We start from the raw sequence: 20,604 nt of genomic DNA, 5'->3' as shown, positions 1-20,604 counted from the left end.
TATGAGACAGAGCCAGCATAAAGTGGAGCTGGTATTATAAGCTCGGGGGCTTATGATGCGTTGTAGCCAGCTGGCTTATAGTTTTGTGGAGTGGTGATTATTAATACCGGAGGACTGGGCGAGGCTGTAGGGGTGGAGGAGGCCTCAGCAGGAGCTCCCCAGGAAGGTGGGGGAGTTCCTGGCACCACGGAGGGTGCCGCGTTGTGGGGTTGTCCCAACCCTAGCCCATTGGGGTGACATTGGGAAGAGTATAGTAGAGGCGGAAGCCCAGTAGGGTGTGGGCCCAGGAAGGCGGGTCTAAGGGGGGTCCCGACCCCAGCCCAGCGTGGGCATTACTGGGACAGGCCCCAATTGGAAGTCCCAATTGGGAAGAGCCCCAGTGGGGCGCAGGCCCGAGTCGGGCATAGACAGGCCTGAGTGCAGGCGGGGGAGCGCGAGAGGCGCGACCACAGGCCCGTGTGCGGGCATAGAAGGCCCAAGTGCGGGCAAGGAGCATGAGCAAGGGCCCCAGTAGGGGCATAGAAGGCCCGAGTACAGGCAGCGGAGCGCAAGAGGCGCAATCACAGGCCTGAGTGCAGGCGCGGAGCTTGAGAGGCGCGACCACAGGCTCGAGTGTGGGCATAGGGACCGCGGGGAGCACAGGACGCAGGTCAGGATGCGAGTGGCTGAGGAACATAAGGGAGGCAGGCCTGAGTGGGGCGCTGCCTGTGAGATACGAAGCCCCAAGAGGGGAATAAGCCCATTGGGAAGTCCGGGCTGGGCGAGAAGGGGCACAGTCAGAGAGCCACCCCAGGAGGGGGGCGCATGCATTGACTTGGCCCCAGGAGAGGACCAGCAACGGGACCCGGAGAAAATCCCGGTATAGTAAGATCAGCCCCGTGCCAAGAAGGGTAGGAAGGCAGCCTCCACTGACAATACTAAGATCAAAGACGTGGCGGGCGAGATAGAGGGTGCCTTCAAAGCCCAGGTTGGCACGGTAGGCAAGGGCACTAGGGGAGGTCATGGCACCCCTAGGGGCCGTCCTGCCACAGGAGTTTATTCCACAGTCTGGACATGCTAACTGAAAGTTTTTCCTAGTGTTAAGCCTGAAACAGTCTTCCAGGAGCGTGTGGCCATTACTCCTGGTTTTCCGCAAGGGTGTCCTGGTGAACATTTGTTCGCCAAGCCCTTGATGTATTCCCCTGATGTAGTGGTTTACAGTACATGGCTTAGTTGGGCAAAAACAGAAATGTTTTAAGGATTCCACCCTTGTTCCAAATAGATACACACACATTTCTGCTAAAGATTCTTGGTAGTCTTGTTCAACAGGCAGTGTCCTCTGTAAGAATTACTGTATTAGTACCTTCATTGGAAGGCATTAAAGCACTACAGATCAAGTTATACCCCATTTTAATGCTATTCAAGGGAATGGAATTAAACAGGGGATAAATATGGCCCTGAATACACACATAACATTATAATAAGATTGGAAAAATACACCAGGCCTGAGTCCTATCCCAGTTCCATCCCTTTGGGCTACCAATGTAGCACGAGAGGCAGACTCATCCCCTGGCTGGCGAGTTGAGAATTCCATCAATGTTGAGAGCAGACAGGGTAGAGCAGAGCTCCAGTCTTCCCTACTAACCCTCAACTGCCATACAGGCTATTAGTTTTTAAGAGGAACTCAGAATGCTATGTACTTCATATCTTTAAATTTCCCTTAAGATTTACCTTTTGACCAAGATGAAGCATCAGAATTCCAGACAAAATGAAATCTTTGACTTCTGAGAGACTGAAAATACAGGTATTTAGGACAGAATGGTAATCTAAACCAGGGCTGTGTGACGGGGACCGCAGGCCACATGTAGCCTTAAAGGAGTTAAGTTCCTGGCTACTGCACCCCCTGCTGTTCCAGCTGCTCTAGGGAGCAAGGAGGTGTCGTGCACAGTGCAGAGAGCAAGTCTGGGGCTGTGTGGACACATGGTGCAGCAACAGTGGAGGGTTGTATGTGCCTATGTGGATGTGTGATGCAGCAGTCTGTGTGTTGGGGAGCTACATGGGCGTGCACTGAAATGACATGACAGGGGGCCACATGGCATGCAGTACAGTAGCAGGGACAGCCACATGGCCCATGGCTTGTTCTCAAGACGCCCATGGGATTTGCAGCCCTCACTGGTGCAGCCTGCGGGGTATGTGGCTCCTGGCTCGGAAGTTGGACAGCCTTGATCTAAGCCTTCCTGATGGTATACCCTTGCTACTGACAAAGTCTCTAGGCAAAAAGAAGGCAAGCAGCTACTCTGAACTAGAGGCAGGAAGACAATATGAAAAGAAATTAAACAAAGTTTTTAAATCTTAGAATTTTACAAGGCAATAGTTAAAATTTGAAAAATGTAAAATATTTAATCTCCTTTTACTTACATCTGGAACTGTGGAAGGTTTTCAGATGGTAATGCAAGGGCCAAATCCAGAAATTTACAAGCGGACAAGTAAAGATTTAACCACCGTTGACTATTGTATGATGTGGAAAAGCCATTGCCTCCTGTGTATGTTGTCTCTAGACCAGCAACAGATGGGCCTGAAGTTCTAAAATTAAATTATAATGAATAGCTGCACAGGTTAGTTATAATGACCTTCAACCATGATGGGAATGTTCTCTTTTAGCATTTTGTTTTACAAATGTGCACATCTAACTTGCTAATTTAACTGCAACTCCACAAATCACAAAGTAGCATAGTCTCTGTTATAGACTGTGCTTAAATGTATCAGATTCCCGCCAATCATCCAAGATAAGCCGGCATTTGTTAACTTGCCAGTTGTAAGGATTTTACTTTTGGGAGAGGAGAGATTTTCAAAAGTACAGAAAGGAGGAAAGAAAAAAAATAAGCAGGAGTTGGAACGTAATTTCCCCTGTGCCTTTGAAAATCTGCCTTTAAGGCTCTAACTGTACAAACTAGACCATATTCTATTCAGAAAGTGTGGGGATGATGAGTAGACAACGAAACTGAAAAAAGTAAAGAGATTTTAAATCCTTTATGCCTTTTAAGTATTTCACCAAAACAAATATTTCCTTTATATTTTCTAGCGCGCACACCCTTTGAAACACAAGCTATATTACAAGGACCTATCTTGGTAAATCATTAGAGTAGCCCCACTGACTAATATGGGAATATTTATAGGAGTTAACATTACACATGTGAGAAGGAGTTACAAGATTCAATAACTGGTGATGGTGTATTTTTTTTTTTTTTTTAAATCAAGAGAGTGAAACAATGTCTTGTTACTGCAGTTTGAATTACATAGTCTTCATTTGTTTTTTTTCTTTTGAACACAAATAACTTTCTAAATATTGATTCTATTGCTTATTAGCATTTCAGAAGATGACATATAAAAGTGAATGAAAACCTAGAAGTTAATTTAATTTTACCTTGAAATATCTTCATCAGCAGTGAGTTCTTGTTCCATCAGTAAAAACACTTGTACCTGAAGGCCAAAGGGTACACTTTAAAAAAATCCTTTTTAAAGGGACAGTAACAAGGTAAAGGTTCTGCAGCTTTTAAAACCAAGAAGTAACTGGGTTTAGGCCTGGAACACAGCTTCTTAGGGAAAGTATATAAAAAGGGGAACCTAGCAGAAGCAGAGAAGAACACTGAATTCCCTTCTAAGCTGGCTGGTTAAAACAGGGGAAAAGCCTCCAGAGAATTACTGATTTGCTTTCTGAATTTGTGTATGTTTGGAGGATAATAAACAAGACCCGAGGCAAGCTTTAAGGTGCCTAAAGTTTTGAGCTTTATTTCCATTCTCTGGCTGATGAAATCACTCACCAACTTATACAACCAAAAATGAGTTTATAGAACCAGATTCCTTGTAAATCAGGGGTGGGCAATTATTTTGGCTGGAAGTCCACTTAAGTTTCAGCAAGCTGTCGAGGGCTACACACACATCTTTTAGAAGATATCATTTTAACACATACAGATAAAAACAATTTGTATACTCTAAATCAAATGTCTACTATCATATATTTTAATTTTATTTAAAAAATCTGTTTTGTCCTGATTTATGCTTTTTGAGTAGTGTATATAAAGGCGATTGAATAATAGCTCAAAATAAAATCTTACTTTTGCATATTGTGTGGGGAGGTGTGCACATGTGTTTGCAGGGCTGCCTGCATGCTAGGTCCCAGAAGCCAGCCAGCCAGAGGTGGGGAGAAGGAAGAGGAGGGGCAGAGGGCACATGCAGCAGAGCTTGCTGGGGCGCTATGGTACAGGTGCAGCTTCCCTCCCACCTGGAGCAGTGCAGCAGGGGCAGGGAGAAGAGGAGTTCTGGAGACTGGGGAGCTGAGCATTACCCAGGTGGCTGCAGTTGCACCTGGAGCAGCCCCGCCGGGAAGTTATGCACGGTGATCAGGGCTGGAGCCAGAAGGTGTGGGCAGGAATGGGCTGCCTCGGTGAGGAACAGACAGGGTTCAGCCCCATGCAGAATGTTGGGGAGGCAGGCCAGATCCAATCAGTTGGTGGACTGGAACCAGCCTACAAGCTATATTTTGTGCACCACTGCTATAATGTATTAATTCTGCAATTAATACTACAATAGGCTAATAATCTGGGTGCAGCTCTCCATCTGACAATTCCCCCACGAGAAAAAAAATCCTCAGCTAATATAAAGCCCGCAGAGCCAGTTCTTAGGACAATCTTCTTCACCCTCTGCTATAGTGGAAGGCAGGACATAATCAGGTGAAAGGAGGCATGAGAATACAGTTCCAGTCCCTATGGCAATTGTCAGCTGGAGTGCGGTCTTCAGGAGACCATAGTCAGCTCAAATAAAGACAGCCTCTAGGGGCACATCCACACATGCAAGCACATGCACTTTCAACAGCTCAAATAGAAGCGGTGCAAATTTGAGCCGGGGCTTTTTGCTTCAGTGCACATCCCCGGACATGCACTTTGGTGTGGGGCATATTGTGTCACTTGGGGCAAAATAACCCTGCCTGGCCCTTCGTGAACTTGCAGCCAGGGGGAGCTAGAACCTGGGGCCAGCACCTGTCCTGTCCCCATCACTACAAAAAGCTTCCCTGTCAAGTAGCTCAAGGCTATTCACTCAGGAGTTTCTGAGGCCCAGCCAACTGGTCCCTGTATCCCTTGTGCCAGCTGGACTGATGAAGCAGCCCTGAGAGTTCCCTGCACCCTTTACCCACTGCAGCAGTCTGGCAGTGGGGACTGTTGCCTGGCTGTGACCTGCTCTGTACCTGCCAGACCCAGATGAGGACTACACAGCCAGCAGAGGCATCTGCCCCTCTGGGCCAGCTGCCAGTGGGCTGTGGCTGCAGGGTTGGCCTTTGTACAGCACTGCTGCCATGTGTGCCCCCTGCCTGGCCATCAGAACAGCTATTGCCCAGAAGATGTTCCCAGTGTGGTGGTCTGCTTGGAACTGTCAAAGCATGCCTTCCTGGCTCCAACTGGCCAGGAGGTCAGCTACCTTCAACTGGGTCCAAGGTGCCAGCTCTGAGCAGGCTCCTCTTCCTTGGTCCTGCCACTTGCCTTCCTAGCAGGAATTCTACTGATCCCCATTTGAAAACTGAAACATCGTTGATAGAAAAATCCCAAAGTGACTCTGTAAAATACTCTGAAATCCATGTTCCACCACAATTAAAATAAAAGGCTACTATATGTAGAGAGAGAACAATTAGTTGGGCAATGTTTTACTGATATATCTACAATGTTAAAGCAATATGGAAGCCTATCTGTGTCTCTACCATCATAATAAAATGAATTCTAAATACCTATGTTTTGCTCTTTGCCTTTGGTTTTCTCACCATAGAGCAGTTAGAGCTCTGTGATGCCTTCATTAACCAAGATGTGGGGACAGCTTCCCCATCAGCCACAGCTCCTGCCAGCAGGTCTCCTCTTGTCTGGTAGCTGGGCATGCAGGGTGCGTGCTGGGGGGATGTGGGGTTTGCAGGAAAGGGGTGGGAAAGGGGAGTGTGTGGGTAGATATTGGTGGACTGTGCAAGGGGGCTGCTCAGGAGGGGTGGGTCCCCTGCCCCCAGCAGGGTGCAGCCTCCCTACACAGCTCATAGACTTCCTTCAATAGGGTTACAGCCCCCCACAGGAGCCACAGCCCCCCCCACCCAACAGGGGCTACCACCACCCCTGCTTGCAACCCCAGCCTCTTAAAAAAAAGAAAAAAAAAAGAAAAGCCTCTTATTCACCGGCAGTAGCAGGGACTGTGGGGCCACATAGCAGAGCTCCTCCTTCTGCAGCACAGGGCAACAAGGGGCAGTGGGGACTGGCCCTGGCCGCCTGGCACCCACACTCCTACTGCCCCATTATGCGGGTGCAGCCAGGGTCAGCAGGACACTGTGTGGCTCCACACGCTGTTGGACAGCTGGGGCCCCTGTGGCCATCACCCGACCCCATGCTGTGCAGGGGGCTCTGCCATGAGGCCCCAGTTGCTGCTACTCCCCCACGACAGCAGCTGCTACTGCTGGCGAGAGTGGGGCTTTTTTTTTTGGGGGGGGGGGGTATGACTGCTGGGATGCTGGGGCAGTGATTGGAGGGGAAGGGGAGCAGGCAGGGGATGGGGCCTGGCAGGGCAGCATTTAGGGAGGAGTTAGGGGATGGGGCCAGGTGGGGCAGCAATTGGGAGGACTCGGGGAGCAGGCGGAGGATAGGGGCCAGTTGGGGCAGCAAATCGGGGGAGCAGGGGGAGTGGGCGGGAGATGGGGCCGACTACTGTAGAAGCAATCCAGGGGGTTGGGGGAGCAGGCAGGCACCCCCATGGTCCCCTGCCCCCTTCTTCAACCTCCCCACCCCCTATTTACTGGCAGGAGCCCAGGTCCAACTCCCTGTGGCTCGCATGCTGCCTGCCCTTCACAGGCAGGCAGTGTGCTTCAGCACGGGGGCAAGGGGCAGCCACAGAAATGCTCTGATTAGCTACCAAAGTGTTTCTGTGGAGGACTGAGCCTCCAGTTGCCTCAGGGCATGGTCCCAGGCCGTGCCCTGCCCTGCTTTTTTCCCCCCTATGTTTTTTTTTTTGAACCCTGGATATCCAGGGTCTAATTTTCCCCCAGTGCCACAGGGAACGTTTTTGTGCTCCTCCACATGCCTCTTGCAGCATCTCAAAGGACTTTTAGATGTTGCAAGACGCATGTGCACGCTCACCCTAGGTGGCTACAATTTATCTCACGGCTGAGGACAGGTGGGAAATCAGGGAAATGTAGCTACTTAGACTGGCAACCCTTCTCTCATGATGTGAGAGAATGCTTCTTAATGTTTGTATGTTTTGGAGTCACTTTAAACATATATATATATTGCAAAACAATATTCCCATAATTTTTAGAATTTTTTTTTTCTAGCTTACCACCATTTATTGCTTAGAACAGGAAGGGCATTATGCCTTCTTTACTCCCCCTGGGATAATCAAGAAGTAGGTTAACCTCCAGCAAAATTCAGACTTTATTTCAACACCTCTGTGTTTTTGTAACTTAAGCCAGCTGGTAATGGCCTCTCTAAGGACCACCAATGCTGACCTTAGATAAGTATAAAACAAAGTGTTCTGGCCATCTCCCACTTCTAATCCCATAATACTCCCTTTATGGGAGCCAGAGTGTCTGGGGATTTCCTGTATAAGAAGAAACTGTGGACAGCAGCTTAAAAGCAGCCTTCTAGCCTACTAGAATGGCACAAAGGGTAAAGACCATTCCTTACACCTTGCATTTATCTAATGACAACACTTCAGCGGTAAACTGCTGTGAAATCACCACTGATCACCAAAATAACAAGACTTGAATCTTGATGTCATCATCATAGGCGGAAAAGGGCTTAATCAGTAATAGCAGGAAAGAAACAAGTGAGAGTAGTGAGGAGCAGACATGCTGGGAGGAGGCGGCAAGCTTACTTTGGCAGGAATTGAACTGGTAATTAAGAGCAGGGAAGGAATGACAACACTGGTGAAGGTGCAAAGTTCCTCCAGGAGACAGATGGGAAGGGGCAGAGACTGCAATTTTCTAGGAAAAAAATATTTTCTGTATAGCTTAACTAATAGCATAAACCAAGGATTGTCAATCTGCAGCATACGTGCCCCCACTGGTACAGACTACCTATGTGCATGGCAGACCAGGCAGCATAGTGACAGATGGGGCAGGAAATAGAAAGCAGAGCAGCAGATAGGGCAGGGTGCAAGGGGCAGAAGAGAGAGCACCTCCTTCCTTACCATGTCCATGTGACATGGTATTTAGCTGAATTCACAGATTTGTCAGAATCTGACAGGGCTGCACAGTGAAGGCTTCTGCTATGGCCTTGAATCATGCACCTTAGCATCTGCACCATGCCAGCCCTGAGGAGAGCAGCTGATCAGGCAGAAGAAGGGGATCAGAGTAGCACTTAGGTAAGGCACGGGGCTAATCTGTGGTATGCCTGCCAAAAAAGTTAGCTCCCACTGGCATAAACCATACAGACATTTCATTTGGTTCAGGAACACAAATTATAAATTAGCTTGTGCAAACAAGTCAGCATTCAGTTCAAGTCACGTCCACTGTACATTCAATATACATAATGTAACTATAGTTGCCTTCAATGAGACCAGCTAAGATGTTCAGGACTTGTTTCATATTTTTTAACTTTACAACATAAATTTTCTAAATCATGAATATTAATTGCAACTCACCAGTTCAGTGATCATGGTAGGCCAAAGTGAGGTAAGGTGCTGCGGAGACATTCTTAAAAGCAATACTCTGAAAAACAGGAACACTTGGGAATGAAGAGTGGGCACCTGTGGCAAACGGAGACTTTCTACCAGTCTTTCTGAAACAGAAAGTCAACAGGGATTGCTCAATTCAGAATACTTCTGGTTACTGTTTAATCTTCTCTTCAGTTTATTCTCATTAGCTTTAAATTGTATTTGAATACAGAAAGGACCTTCCAAAAAAAAAACCCAAACAAAACAAATCATGGAACAAGCAGACCAAGAAAATTATAATCACTGAACTACAGAACTGAAGGAAGAACTGAGAAATCATGCCTATGAACAAAACAGCAGTTTGTCCTAGCAGTTTGAACTATGTTAGAGCAAAATCAAGAACATCCCATCCCTACCAATAAGTCAGCAGGAAGAGATAACAATCATATTTACTTGTATACTTCACACACATTTTCCCCAGAAGTCAGCACCCCCAAATTGGGTGAATGTCTGAAGTGGGGGGGCTGTTTTTCTCCCCAAAGAGAAACACCTTGCTTTGATTTCTACTCCACAGTGCAGCAGTACTAGCCTTGTGTCAATTGAGGGTGTCAATTGACTTAATGACTCCCCATCCTTCACTGTGGCAAAAATGTTAACTATAATTTCTCTTTATAATAGCCTTGATTTTCCACTAATCAAGGTAATCCTTTTTAGGGTAATTTTGTTGTCTGCTAGTTGTTCCTGGTCTCTCTTCTCCTATTTGACAGCCTTGGAGACTCTACCTCTTTTCAAAATCATAGATGCACTTATGGAGACCAGTCTTTAAGAGCAGTTAAAGTTTTAGCTTTTGGTTAAGTAGAAAAGGAAGTATGCATCAGCTCTGCAGCTATAACTCTGGAAAAATATTTTTTTTCTTCATTCTGCTTTTAAAAACAAAGGTGTGTATTTTATTTTGGGGCATGCCGTATGTCAGAAAATGTGGTATTAGTCAGACTGACAGAAGTGCAAAATAAACAACTTCAGGAATTTTTGGAACCTAAAATATTTCTCTCTAAACCTAGCATATCTCCCTTTCTGAAGTAGAGTAAGATAAAACATGTGCATATAAATCCCCTATGCAAACCAGCCTGTCCACGGACACTGACAAAATGGTAAGATGATAGATTTATGACATGATCCAGCTTGAAGTCAGCTGGCAATGAAAAAACTCATGTGTGTTAATATAATTTAAGACCCAACACTGCTCCCACTGAAATTCATAGAATTTTGTTGTTTATTTCAATAAAATCTCACCCACAGATTCCAAAGCCAGATGGCTGACACTGGAAGCACTAGTGGCTGTTGTTACATCACCACAGAGAACACACAAATTTTATAAGAAAATTTTTCTCAATAATAATCCATTTTATTTAAAAAATAGTGAGCAATGAATTTCTACTTACCTTGTATATCTGGAAGGTACTTCTGGTACTGGTCTACTTCGCTGCTAAAAATGGCAAAGGCCAATCTCTTTAGGAGCATAGCTCGCTGTTCCAGCTCTGCATCCCGATTAGCAAACAGATTGAGTGAACTGCTCTGAGCCACAGCCACTCGTGCTAAAAGGGAAAACACAGTGTCTTGGGACAAGCTAGTAACATTAAACATTAAAGTATGACCAACTGATATTTTATCACAGAAATGTATTCTGAAGTTAGGACAACAGTTTCTATGGGTCTCTGCTGTAACTGATACCTCTGTATCAGATACAGCAGGGATGGGGAATTATTTCGGGTGGAGGGCTGCTTACTGAGTTTTGGCAAGCTGTTGAGGACCACATGGGTGGCCCTACCCCCTGACAGGTGCCCTGCCCCCTGCTCACCATCTTAGGACTGGAAGTCCCACCTCCTAACCCCCAACCTTTGCCACCAGAAGTAGTCCTTTCAGCAAGGGGTTTTGCCAGAACCAGAAAAATATCAAATTATATGCTAAAAATCTAACATCTATAACATTCATTAATTTGATTTAAAAAAATATTTTTGTCCTGATTTATATGTGTTTATGTACTGCACAGACAGATGACTGCACAATAGCTTAAACTGAAGTGTTACTCTTGTATACTGTGGGGGGTTTGGGTGGATGGGTATAGGTTTGCGGGGGGCTGTGGGTGTGTGTAGGGGTTTTGTGGGGGGATAGGTGTGGGGTGAGGAAGCATGCAAGTGTGTGTGGATATATGGAATGTGGGTGGGTATGGGGTTTGTGGGGGTTGTGTGTGGGGGGGTGGCTGTAGTGTATGAGGGGATGTTGGGGCGGGGATCTGTGTGTATGGCAGGGTGTGCTTGTGGGACTTGCCCTATGCACGTGCGCGCACACGTACTCTGTGCCTCCCTCACCACACACACACACACACACACACACCCCTCCTCCTACTCCTGGCGCTGGAATATTGGTGTGGCTCTGTGCTCCTGTAGTTCAGTGATGCAGCCCAGGGCCACATGGTGCTGGAGCAGGCATGCACAGAAGCAGTGAAAGTCAGGGCAAGCAGAGGCTTCCAGTTGGGGGATGGGGCCCAGCTGGCCTTTTGCTGGCTCCCGGCAGCTTCCCCTGGGTTCTACTGGCCCTGGTTCATGTCATCTTTGACAGGCAGCCAGGAGCAGATTAATATTAATTTTCTAAATTTTTTAGGGGCCCCACAGGCCAGATAGAATGGCCTGGCAGGCCGGATTTGGCCCACAGGCTTTTTGTCCACCCCTGGGATACAGCTTAACTACATATATTTGTAAGAAACATGTATTAAATGAAAACTTCCAATGGCCTTTACATTTTACACATATTGGGCCAAATTCTGCTCTCAGTTTACTGGAGCACATCTAAGCATAGCAGTGTTACTACACATTGTTTAAATACATTGTTTATACAAAAAATGATTCTTCAGGAATCTAGAATCCTCTCTCTCCTTATGGCAGAGCACAACTAAAGACATTTTAAGATCGAAAAAATATTTACTTGTTAAACTTTTTCATGTAGAGTGTGAAATTCACTGGTGGTGTAGGTAGGTATAAGCCCATTTATTTAGTAGGAGCTATGTTCTAGTATGTAAAGGTGTACATGTTGACTATTTTCCAAGATACCAGTAGCTTAATAAAAATTAAATTAAAACAGTTAAAATACATTTAAGTTGAACAATTTACAAATATCTCTTTTCTGGAATTTCTGAAGTGAACTAACAATGTTAGGATTTTTCAGTCTCTCAGGTAAATCCTACCATCCATTATAGTAATAAGTTATCCTGCACAGAGTGCTTTGAAGAATAACAAAACATAAATATCTACAGCAGGAGCCAATACTCACTCATCAAATCTCTGAATGTGGTTTTGTCATGGGTCATCAAATTATCCATAATTGCTCTCCAACTAAAAGGCAATGATTATAGGTCATTAGAAAAGGATGCCATTTTTATCAGAAGAGTTTTCTTCTGTTAACTAAATTGCAAAATATATACAGAGCCAAATTTCCTAATGGCCCCAACCTGACCTACGTCTATCTATCTGTCTATGCGCACATATACACACACAGTTTTGCATGTGTAAACTAACTGCAATATGTAATTTTCAGTATTATCTCTTATTCATGCCAATGATAAATACATCAAAATGTACTCAATTCATGCATATAGATAAGGTTTGTGTATTATTTTTTTCATGTGACCATGCAAGTTGTTACATCATAATTTGTATGCCCCCATGAACAGCACAATTTTTTGGAAAAGCGGGCATGCTTAATGTAAAACTAATTATATGCTACAAGGTAAACATATCATGACATACATAAAAAACTCTTACTGATTAACACAAGAAGCATCCATTTGGAAGAAGCTGGAATCCATGAAAAGATCAAATGCTTCTTTTTTCCATGCTCTCCTTGTATACTGATACCCACTAAGACTGCTCAGCAACTGAACACAAGCCCGATAGCTAGATGCGTTATGAGCACTGGAAAGGGAAAGCAACTCAACATGAAATCATTTAAATCACTGCTTAACAGAAGTTATGAACTCTTGTGCAAACTGCTGCTAAAGTTTTAAAATATCAAATAAAAATCACTGTCAGACATGCTACAGAAGCAGTATCTATCTTTTGATTAACCATACTGCTTAACCATACTCTTTATCAACCAGAGCTTGAAAAACAGTGAGCGATTTGTGTTAGGATCCTGAATTTTATTCATGTCTCTGAGGCGGAAATGCAGGATTGTGGTTAGACAGACCCCAAAGCACATATCATATTTGCTTCAAAGCATAATATGGTTAAGTGAAGAAGACTTGGGGCTGCCTTATATGAGACTTGGATTCTATTCCAAACTATGTCTGAAATACCTGTAATTTCTCAAGGATGGCAGCTGATACTTCAGTATCACTGGAAGTTGGGGTATGAGGCCCTGATCAAGAAGGGCTGTGAAATGCATGGACATAAAAACACCAGCCAGAAAGATGAGATCTGACCTGCTGGCTCACAGCTCAACCTATTTATTTCAAATAATTTGTTGAAGGGGCTGTTCATCCTCAGATGGATTCTGAGAACCAACCAAGGTTGAAGAGCTGGTCCTACTAAAACTGAACACGCACAGCATAAGAATATCCATTTTTTTTAATACCAAATTCCATGACACAATACAGAAAAGACATCAACACTAAACAGTAGAGATAAGGCATATAAAGCAAATTATTAAAATTTATAAAATATATATTTGTCTAAAGGCATAACAATCATATCAATGTCTGAAAGCCATTTAATCTTAAATTTCAGTCTTAAAGTCTGAAAAACCTTTAACAGTTGGCTAACTTGTTAGGGAAAGGTCCTTCTTACCTAGGTTTCAAAAGTGCTAACAAAGTGCATTTAAAGCAGGCAATTCAGCAAGAACTGCAATTCTAGGTTAAAGAGCAAAAATTCCAAAGTGGACCTGTTTTTTTCACGCTATTGCTTACTAAAAAGCTTAATAAATAAAATAAAAATATATATACTATATATTTACTTGAATACAACACAAGATTTTTTCCCCAATCAGCATGGGGGAAAAAAACCTCCTTGGCTTACATTCACATATTCACATACAAGGAAACCTCATTATATACAGTACTAGCCAACTGCCTGTCAAGAATGTTGGGGGGCATTCCTGCGGAAGCGCTCTTCCGATCTGCCCTGCCCCCCGCCCCATCCAGGCCAGCTCCCCACTTTCCTCCTGCTGCTTGGGGTCCAGGCCTGTTCCCCGCCTCCCCGCCGCAGCTGCAGGCAGAGGAGGAGTGGGCCTGGGCCCAATGCAGGGGTGGACTGGTTCCTGAAGGTAGAGAGAAGCTGGGCCATGGCAGCAGAGAAGGGGGTGAGGGGAGCAGCAGGGCTGGTCCAACCCAGCAGTGGTGGGGGGACAGGAGGAGTGGGCTCAGGGCTGATGTGGGGGGGTGGGAGTGAGGGAGGAGAGGGCCCGGGCACAAGGCAGGGAGGAGATCTGCTCCTCCCCTCCCCTAGCCACTGTTGCAGCCCCCCAACTGCCGCATTGGGCCTGCTCCCCCCTCCCACGTCAGGCCTGGGCCCATCCTCCCCTTCCCCACTGCCGCAGTGCACCTGCTCCTTCCCCCCACCCTATGTTGGGCCCACTCCTCCTCCCACCTGCCTATCTGCCCACCATGCTTTATTTGCATTCTGACTGGCTGACAGAAACAACCAACCAGAGTGCGAATACAGAGTTAGGACAGGAGGTGGTGTGGTGGAGCGCCGCCATGACAGTAGGGACACAGTGGATAGAGCGGGAGGCCCCTTGCATCCGCTGCCCCACTCCCCAGAGGCAGTGGCAATGGAGCAGACAGGCCCTTGCTCCTTGGAGGTGGCAGTGGCGACATGTGGGGGAGCAGGGTTGGGATACCATGGGGAGAAGGCAAGGCCAGCACCCCCCACTGCTCCCTTCCAATGCAGGGGGGTGGCGAAGCAGCAGGCCCAGGCTGATGTGGCAATGACAGGGGGAGGGGAAGGGAGGAGCTGGCCTGAGAGGGGGGAGAAGCTGGCGCACTGCCATGGCAGGGAGTGGGGAGTAGTAGACCTGGGCTGATGTAGCAGGGGTGGGAGGAGCAGGCTAAGCCCTGAAACAGCAGCAGGGAGGATGGCGGGGGGGGGCATACCAGGCTCAGCCCAGCTCCGAAATGGAAGTGGTGGGGAGTGGCTTGGGCCAGATCTGAAATGGTTGTGGTGATAGTGGGGGCGTTCAGCCCTGGTGCTGGCTCCACAATGGTGGTGGGAAGGGTAGGGGGACATGCTGGGCCCAGTCTGGCCACAAAATGGAGGGTATGGGGGGGCACGCACTGGGCCCCACAATGATGGCGAGGGGGGGCAGGCCCGGCCCTGCCACAGAGTGGAGGAAAAGGGAGTACCCCTCCTCTGCTCTGGAGATGGCGGTACAAGGGGCAGAAACGGGCCTGGGGCTGCCACGGCAAGAGGGGGGACAGGGGGAGCAGCCCTAAACCCAAAATGCTGGGGGTGAGGACAAAGTCAGGCCCGCGTTGGGGGGGGGCAGACAAGGAGAGCAGAGGTGCAGGGCCGGACACTGGGCTCTGTTCCCGCCTCCTGGGTGGGGGTGGGGGGAGTGGACCCCGGCCCTGAAGCAGTGAGGGCGGAGGTGGAAGGAGTGAGTCTGGCCCGAGGCCTCTACCCTCACCCTCCCCAGGAGGCAACGGAGCAGTTGGGCCAGCAGCACTGGCCCTGCCCCTCACCATTACCAGCACTGCTGGCACCGACCCCCGACCCTGCATCCGTTTCATCACAGCCTTCAAGGCCAGCAACGTTGGCCCCATCCCCCCTGATTCCAACAGGCTGCAATAATGGAGAGGATGGGGGGGGGGGGGAATTCCAGCACCGTTGGCCATGACCCCTGGTATTGCAGGCCGTGGTGGAGTGGACTGGAGGGCGGGGCCAGCAGATGAAGGGGGGGGCAGCCCAGCCCTGAAGCGGTGGAGTGGGAGGGGGAGAGTGGGCCTGACCTTGAACACTGTGGGGGCAGGGCCAGACACAGGTTGCTGTCCCCAGCTGCCCTCCCCACCATCATTTTTGACAGGCATTTGGCTAGTATATCATAAAACTAATGTCAAAGCAAGCATGTGCTTAGTAATGGAAACTACCATTAAGCTGATTAAATGCAGCCAGCATTGAACATGACTACAAAACACATGGCCCATATTGCACAAACATACCAGTGAGAACTTTCCTACAACAAGGACAGAACAGTACAGTCCATACAAATAAACTCTGTAGTAGTGCCCACTGAGCACAGTCCCCCCAAACCATGATTCTTTTTCAAGTCATGGTGAGCCACTACACTCCATACATTTCAACTTTCTCTTCACTCCCACAACTGAGCTGTGGCTTTCTTTTCCAGTTCCAATCATTCCTGTTTCTTCACAGGCCATAAATGTCTGGCAAACATTGCCAAATGGGGCCCCAAACAGTTCACCACGAATTCCTCTGCCATCCCCTCTCTCAGCTTGTTGCAAATGATTAGTGTGGCCCTGCCCTCCAGAAGAGAGAGCCAAACCAGGTTGCCCTGTGCCTCATCTGCATATAGATTTCTGGAGGATTCCAGGACTCATGGCAAGAACACCTGGTTCCATTGTCATGAGTGGGGGGGGGGTGTTAATTAGCACACTGGTCTCTTGTGGAGGGTATTTGGAGTATACACACACATACTGAGCAGGGTTGAGCTATGCAGTCACCATGGCTTGAAATGCTGTTGACTGTCTGGGACCCAGGCCAATGGAAAATCATGAGCCTTGTGGCTTTGAACTAATATTATGCATAGTATGTACAACATATAAGTACATACTAAGTACATACCAAAGTCCTGCCTGAAAGTGTGTTTATGGAGCACCTGTGCTAAAGCTAGCACCAGTTTCAAAAAAGATAAAATGCATCAATTCTGGATGAACAAAGTCTGTTGGTACCTGTAATAATTCACCTATATGCAAATTACTACAGGTCTGTCCATTTCAAAGTCAGTGTTTTCAAAATTTGCCCCTCAGTTCCATGTGCTCATAGAGAGCAGGATCTGACACTAAGGGGGAGAGGGGGGAAGGGGAGAGGCTACAAGGCAAACAAGTTGGCGGGGGGGAGGGGAAGGGGGCCACCTGACCCTCCAGTTTTATTTTTTCTACTATAGCAGTGGAAGTAAATTCTGTATCTGGAGAACTATAATAAATTTATAAATTTTCCATTTATAGAATCTAATTATGAGGTGTTGTCTTATATTCAGGGTAATCTACTTGAGTAAATAAGGTAAATGCATTCTTAATAGGTACTACTCTAGCTATTATTCATATGCCGATTTTTATACATATTCTTTATCTTGTCAAAAGTTAGCCTTGTGTGACATCAAACCATTACATGTACCTTGTAACTTCTACCCTAGGTTTTTCAATCCAGTTTGCTTGATTTTTCTAAAATGGTTCACACCTTGTGACATTCTCTAGCCTGAGCATTATTCTGCCTGTTCTTCTCTTAGTCAGATAACTGTCAAGCAAATACAAACAACCCTGTACTATCATATCCTTAAATAGCTTAAGGCTTATAGTCTACAGGAGTTGGACACACTCCTTTTTCTGCTGGGAAATTTCTGTCTGCAAAGTGCCATGGAATAGGGAGCCTGATGCGACTGAAATGTCACACATTCAGCAAATTCCAGTAGGCTTTAGAGACCTGGTTCTTCAAAATAGTAATGATACCTGTGATTGCGGAGGTAGGGCACCACATAATGCATAATATTTACAAGTAAAGGAATAACTCTCTCTTTCTCATCACTGTAGAAAACCATATCCAAAAGATGAGCCAGAACCTAGGAGGGAACAAAAAAAACAGCAAGCACACTTGGGTTTACCAACTTGTGACTCCCAACACAAGGTTTATTTATATAGCAGCTTTCCTGTAATACGTCTATCAATAAAATAGTGCTCCAAATCCTATCTATGATGAATTATTACCATAGGAAATAAGATATAATCTCTTTGTACATTCTCTTTAATGAAGTGAATTTGGTGCATGTTCATCCTACAACTTAATTCATGCATACTTTTAGCATCCAGCAAGCTTTCATATAGTTTCTTGCCAAAGAAGAGCAGCTTCTAGGGCAAGTCTCCACATTCAGTAGCATGTTTGCCAAAACTGATAAAAACAGCATGAACTATACAAGCTTTCATTCATATTTAAAACTGAGGTGATCATAGCCCATGAAATATACAGGTTCAAAAACCCAAATTATAAATATTCATTATATATTTAGAAATAAATTAATAAAACCCATGAACTCTTAGCCAAGACTACATACTATGCCAGTGCTGTCCAGCTGGTTGCCTGAGGGTCATATGCAGCTCACAAGGGGTTACATTATGGCCACTGTTCCCCCTATCCCTTGGGCTGTGATAGCAGTCAGGGCCTCTGGGCTCCCCCTCCCTTCTCCAGCTGCTGTTTCTTACTCCTGCCCCAGGAGGTGGGGCAGTGAGGGGGGGAAGTGGAGTCTGAGTTTGGGGCACGTGGTGCACAGCTGGGAAGAGGGGTGCCTATGCAGGTGTGCAGTGCAGCAGGGCGGAGAGGGGGGAAGAGCCTTAACAGCCATGTGGTACAACAGCAGGGAAGCAGCGAGCATGAAGGCATATGGTGCAATGGTGAGGAAAAAGGGCTGCACAGATGTGCAGTGCAGCAGCAAAGGGGGAAATAGCAGGGGCAGGGGATGGCAGGGACATCTGAATGTCCCTTACTGTTGCAGCCCCTGTCCACTTAGAAATTGGACTTCCCTGTATTATATTATATGTCTTACAAAACAGCAAAATATAACAATTAGTCTGGAAACTCATGCCAAAAAACACCAAAGTCCCTCACCTCATATACTCTAAGAAACCCTGATCCAAGACAGCAAATCTTATAACATGTCAGGAACTACAAAGGCACATGACACTCAGGCAATGGCTACAGTCATCTTTTTTTCCTTTCCACAAATGCAAGTAAAATAAAGTATCAGCTAAAATGCCCACCACAAACTGCTACAAATTAACACAAGCATGCAAGTAAAGATCATGGCAGGTAATCAGGTCTCCTTTAGGCATCTGTCAGTAGGCACCATCCCTGAACCAAAGAGCTTTCTGATCACCTGACCCCTGTGTTTTTTCAGAACAGTGAGACTGGTTCAGGTTTTTGGGCATTACAACAACCCAATTAATAAATAAACGAGGTTCACCTCTCACAGTATATGTACATTTCACATTGTTTTTTTCACCAGATGTATTAATTAGTATTTCTCCAAGGTAAGTTTCACATTTAGGTGCATGTTTCTAAACTCTATAGGTCCTTTTGTAATACAAAACCAATATTTCAGGATTTAGTACACTGGAAAACATTTACCTCAGAAAGTAAGGTTAATGCGTGGACACTATAAACAGATGGAGTTATGTTTGAAGTTTCCAGAACTGGTGATAACATATCTAAATTAAAAAGGGACATCAAGAAATAATTAATTTTGGAAACTTTCTATCAGCATCTATGAAAAGCATTTTAAAGCAAATATTTTCAACGACATAAAAATGGACTATATAGTTTTGCCCTGTACATTACATATAACAGAGTTCAATATACCACACACGCACAAATTTATTTAGTAAATTCACACACTGCAAAGCTATCACTTTTAGTAACATGAAGGTAACTGAACTAATTAAATCCATTACTTGAATAAACTCCATATAAACCACCTTCAACGTCAGATTCCAAGCTGCTTCCATCAACCATAATCTTAGGGGAAGGTTTAACCTCTAGGTTTCGTCTTAGCCAAGTAGTCTGTTCCAAGGAAGAACCAGCAATTGCACCAATGGCATCCACTATTTTGTGAGTTACATCCTGGAGGAAAACAAAAAACAAAGGTTAAAAAAATCCTCCAAAAAACCCTTGTGTAAAATGGTGTTTCTACTCTTCTGAGATGTTTATGTTTTCTAGATAGATATCCATTAGTTCAGTAGCAAGAAAGAAAAGATATTAAATGGAGTTTCATAGTGGCTTTTCCATGTACTTCCTTTATATGTTACCAATTACAAATATTTCTTGAAGGACAAGGTAACATTCTTTGTATCAAAACCATGGACTATTTAAGGAGTTAAGCAGGGTTAGAAGTATAGGAAAAACCTTAAGGAAAGTAGTCTAGAGCTTTAAACATACAATAAATTCACTTAAGGTCCTTTCAAGAAGTACAGCAAGAATATACATATCTGACTGCAAACTGTTGCCCACAGAAGGGAAGGCTGATTAGTATTAGTATCGTACAAAAGTGTACAAAAGTTAGAGAAAAACATAAGTTGAATATAAATGTTGAATTCAATGCTGTTATAAATACAAACTTGGATTAGTGTTTTATATAGGAGTACCTCAAGCAAGACAAGTAAGGTACGTTCTGTACATAGGGTTGTTTGGCTTTAGTTGGAATACTCAATACTGGACTCTAAAACTCTTAAAAGTACAGAGATGATCAGAAAGGCCAGAGGACAGGAATAGAAATCATAAGAATTTAGAAAATAAAAAATTCCTCTGTAAAATTAAGAAGAATGGGCAAAGTTCAATCTGGAGAAGAGATGCCAGAGAGAAGATGTGGACAGTCATAACATTTATCTTGCAGCATGTAGCTTAAAAGGTCAATAAAAATGAACAGACAGACAATGCACAGCACAATTATGCTGCAACTCAATGCAACTTGCATAAAAAATGACTGAAGCTGATGAAATAGGGGTAACTGACACACTTCAAAGTGAAATACTTCAGATTATGCCTGTCCTACCCACCCATGCACAGAAAAAAGCTGCCCAGTTGAAAAGCATCCTGTGCTTAAGCTTCTCCTTCTGCCAATAAGGTTCTGCAGTTTCCAGGCTGGAAGACTGCAGAAAATGTGGCTGAAAGATGCTAGGAT

General features: G+C 45.5%; 1 protein-coding gene across 6 annotated transcripts in view; it reads right to left on the bottom strand.

The window, feature by feature from the left end:
• Positions 1-20,604, bottom strand: part of DOPEY1 (dopey family member 1) — a 115,597-nt gene that overhangs the window by 9,343 nt on the left and 85,650 nt on the right. For all 6 annotated transcript variants that reach the window (XM_019537675.1, XM_019537680.1, XM_019537676.1 and 3 more), the window contains 9 exons: positions 19,403-19,547; positions 19,056-19,135; positions 17,387-17,496; positions 12,471-12,620; positions 11,980-12,041; positions 10,095-10,247; positions 8,641-8,777; positions 3,404-3,459; positions 2,398-2,562 (listed from right to left, as the gene is read on the bottom strand). In XM_019537675.1, the coding sequence (XP_019393220.1) occupies positions 2,398-2,562; positions 3,404-3,459; positions 8,641-8,777; positions 10,095-10,247; positions 11,980-12,041; positions 12,471-12,620; positions 17,387-17,496; positions 19,056-19,135; positions 19,403-19,547 (1,058 nt within the window). The remainder of the gene's footprint in view (positions 1-2,397; positions 2,563-3,403; positions 3,460-8,640; positions 8,778-10,094; positions 10,248-11,979; positions 12,042-12,470; positions 12,621-17,386; positions 17,497-19,055; positions 19,136-19,402; positions 19,548-20,604) is intronic.

The sequence above is a fragment of the Crocodylus porosus genome, unplaced genomic scaffold, assembly GCF_001723895.1.
Source record: "Crocodylus porosus isolate Cpor-Errol unplaced genomic scaffold, CroPor_comp1, whole genome shotgun sequence".
NCBI lineage: Eukaryota > Metazoa > Chordata > Crocodylia > Crocodylidae > Crocodylus > Crocodylus porosus.
Note: the sequence above shows the minus strand (reverse complement) of the source record. Positions and strands in the feature narration are given on the sequence as shown.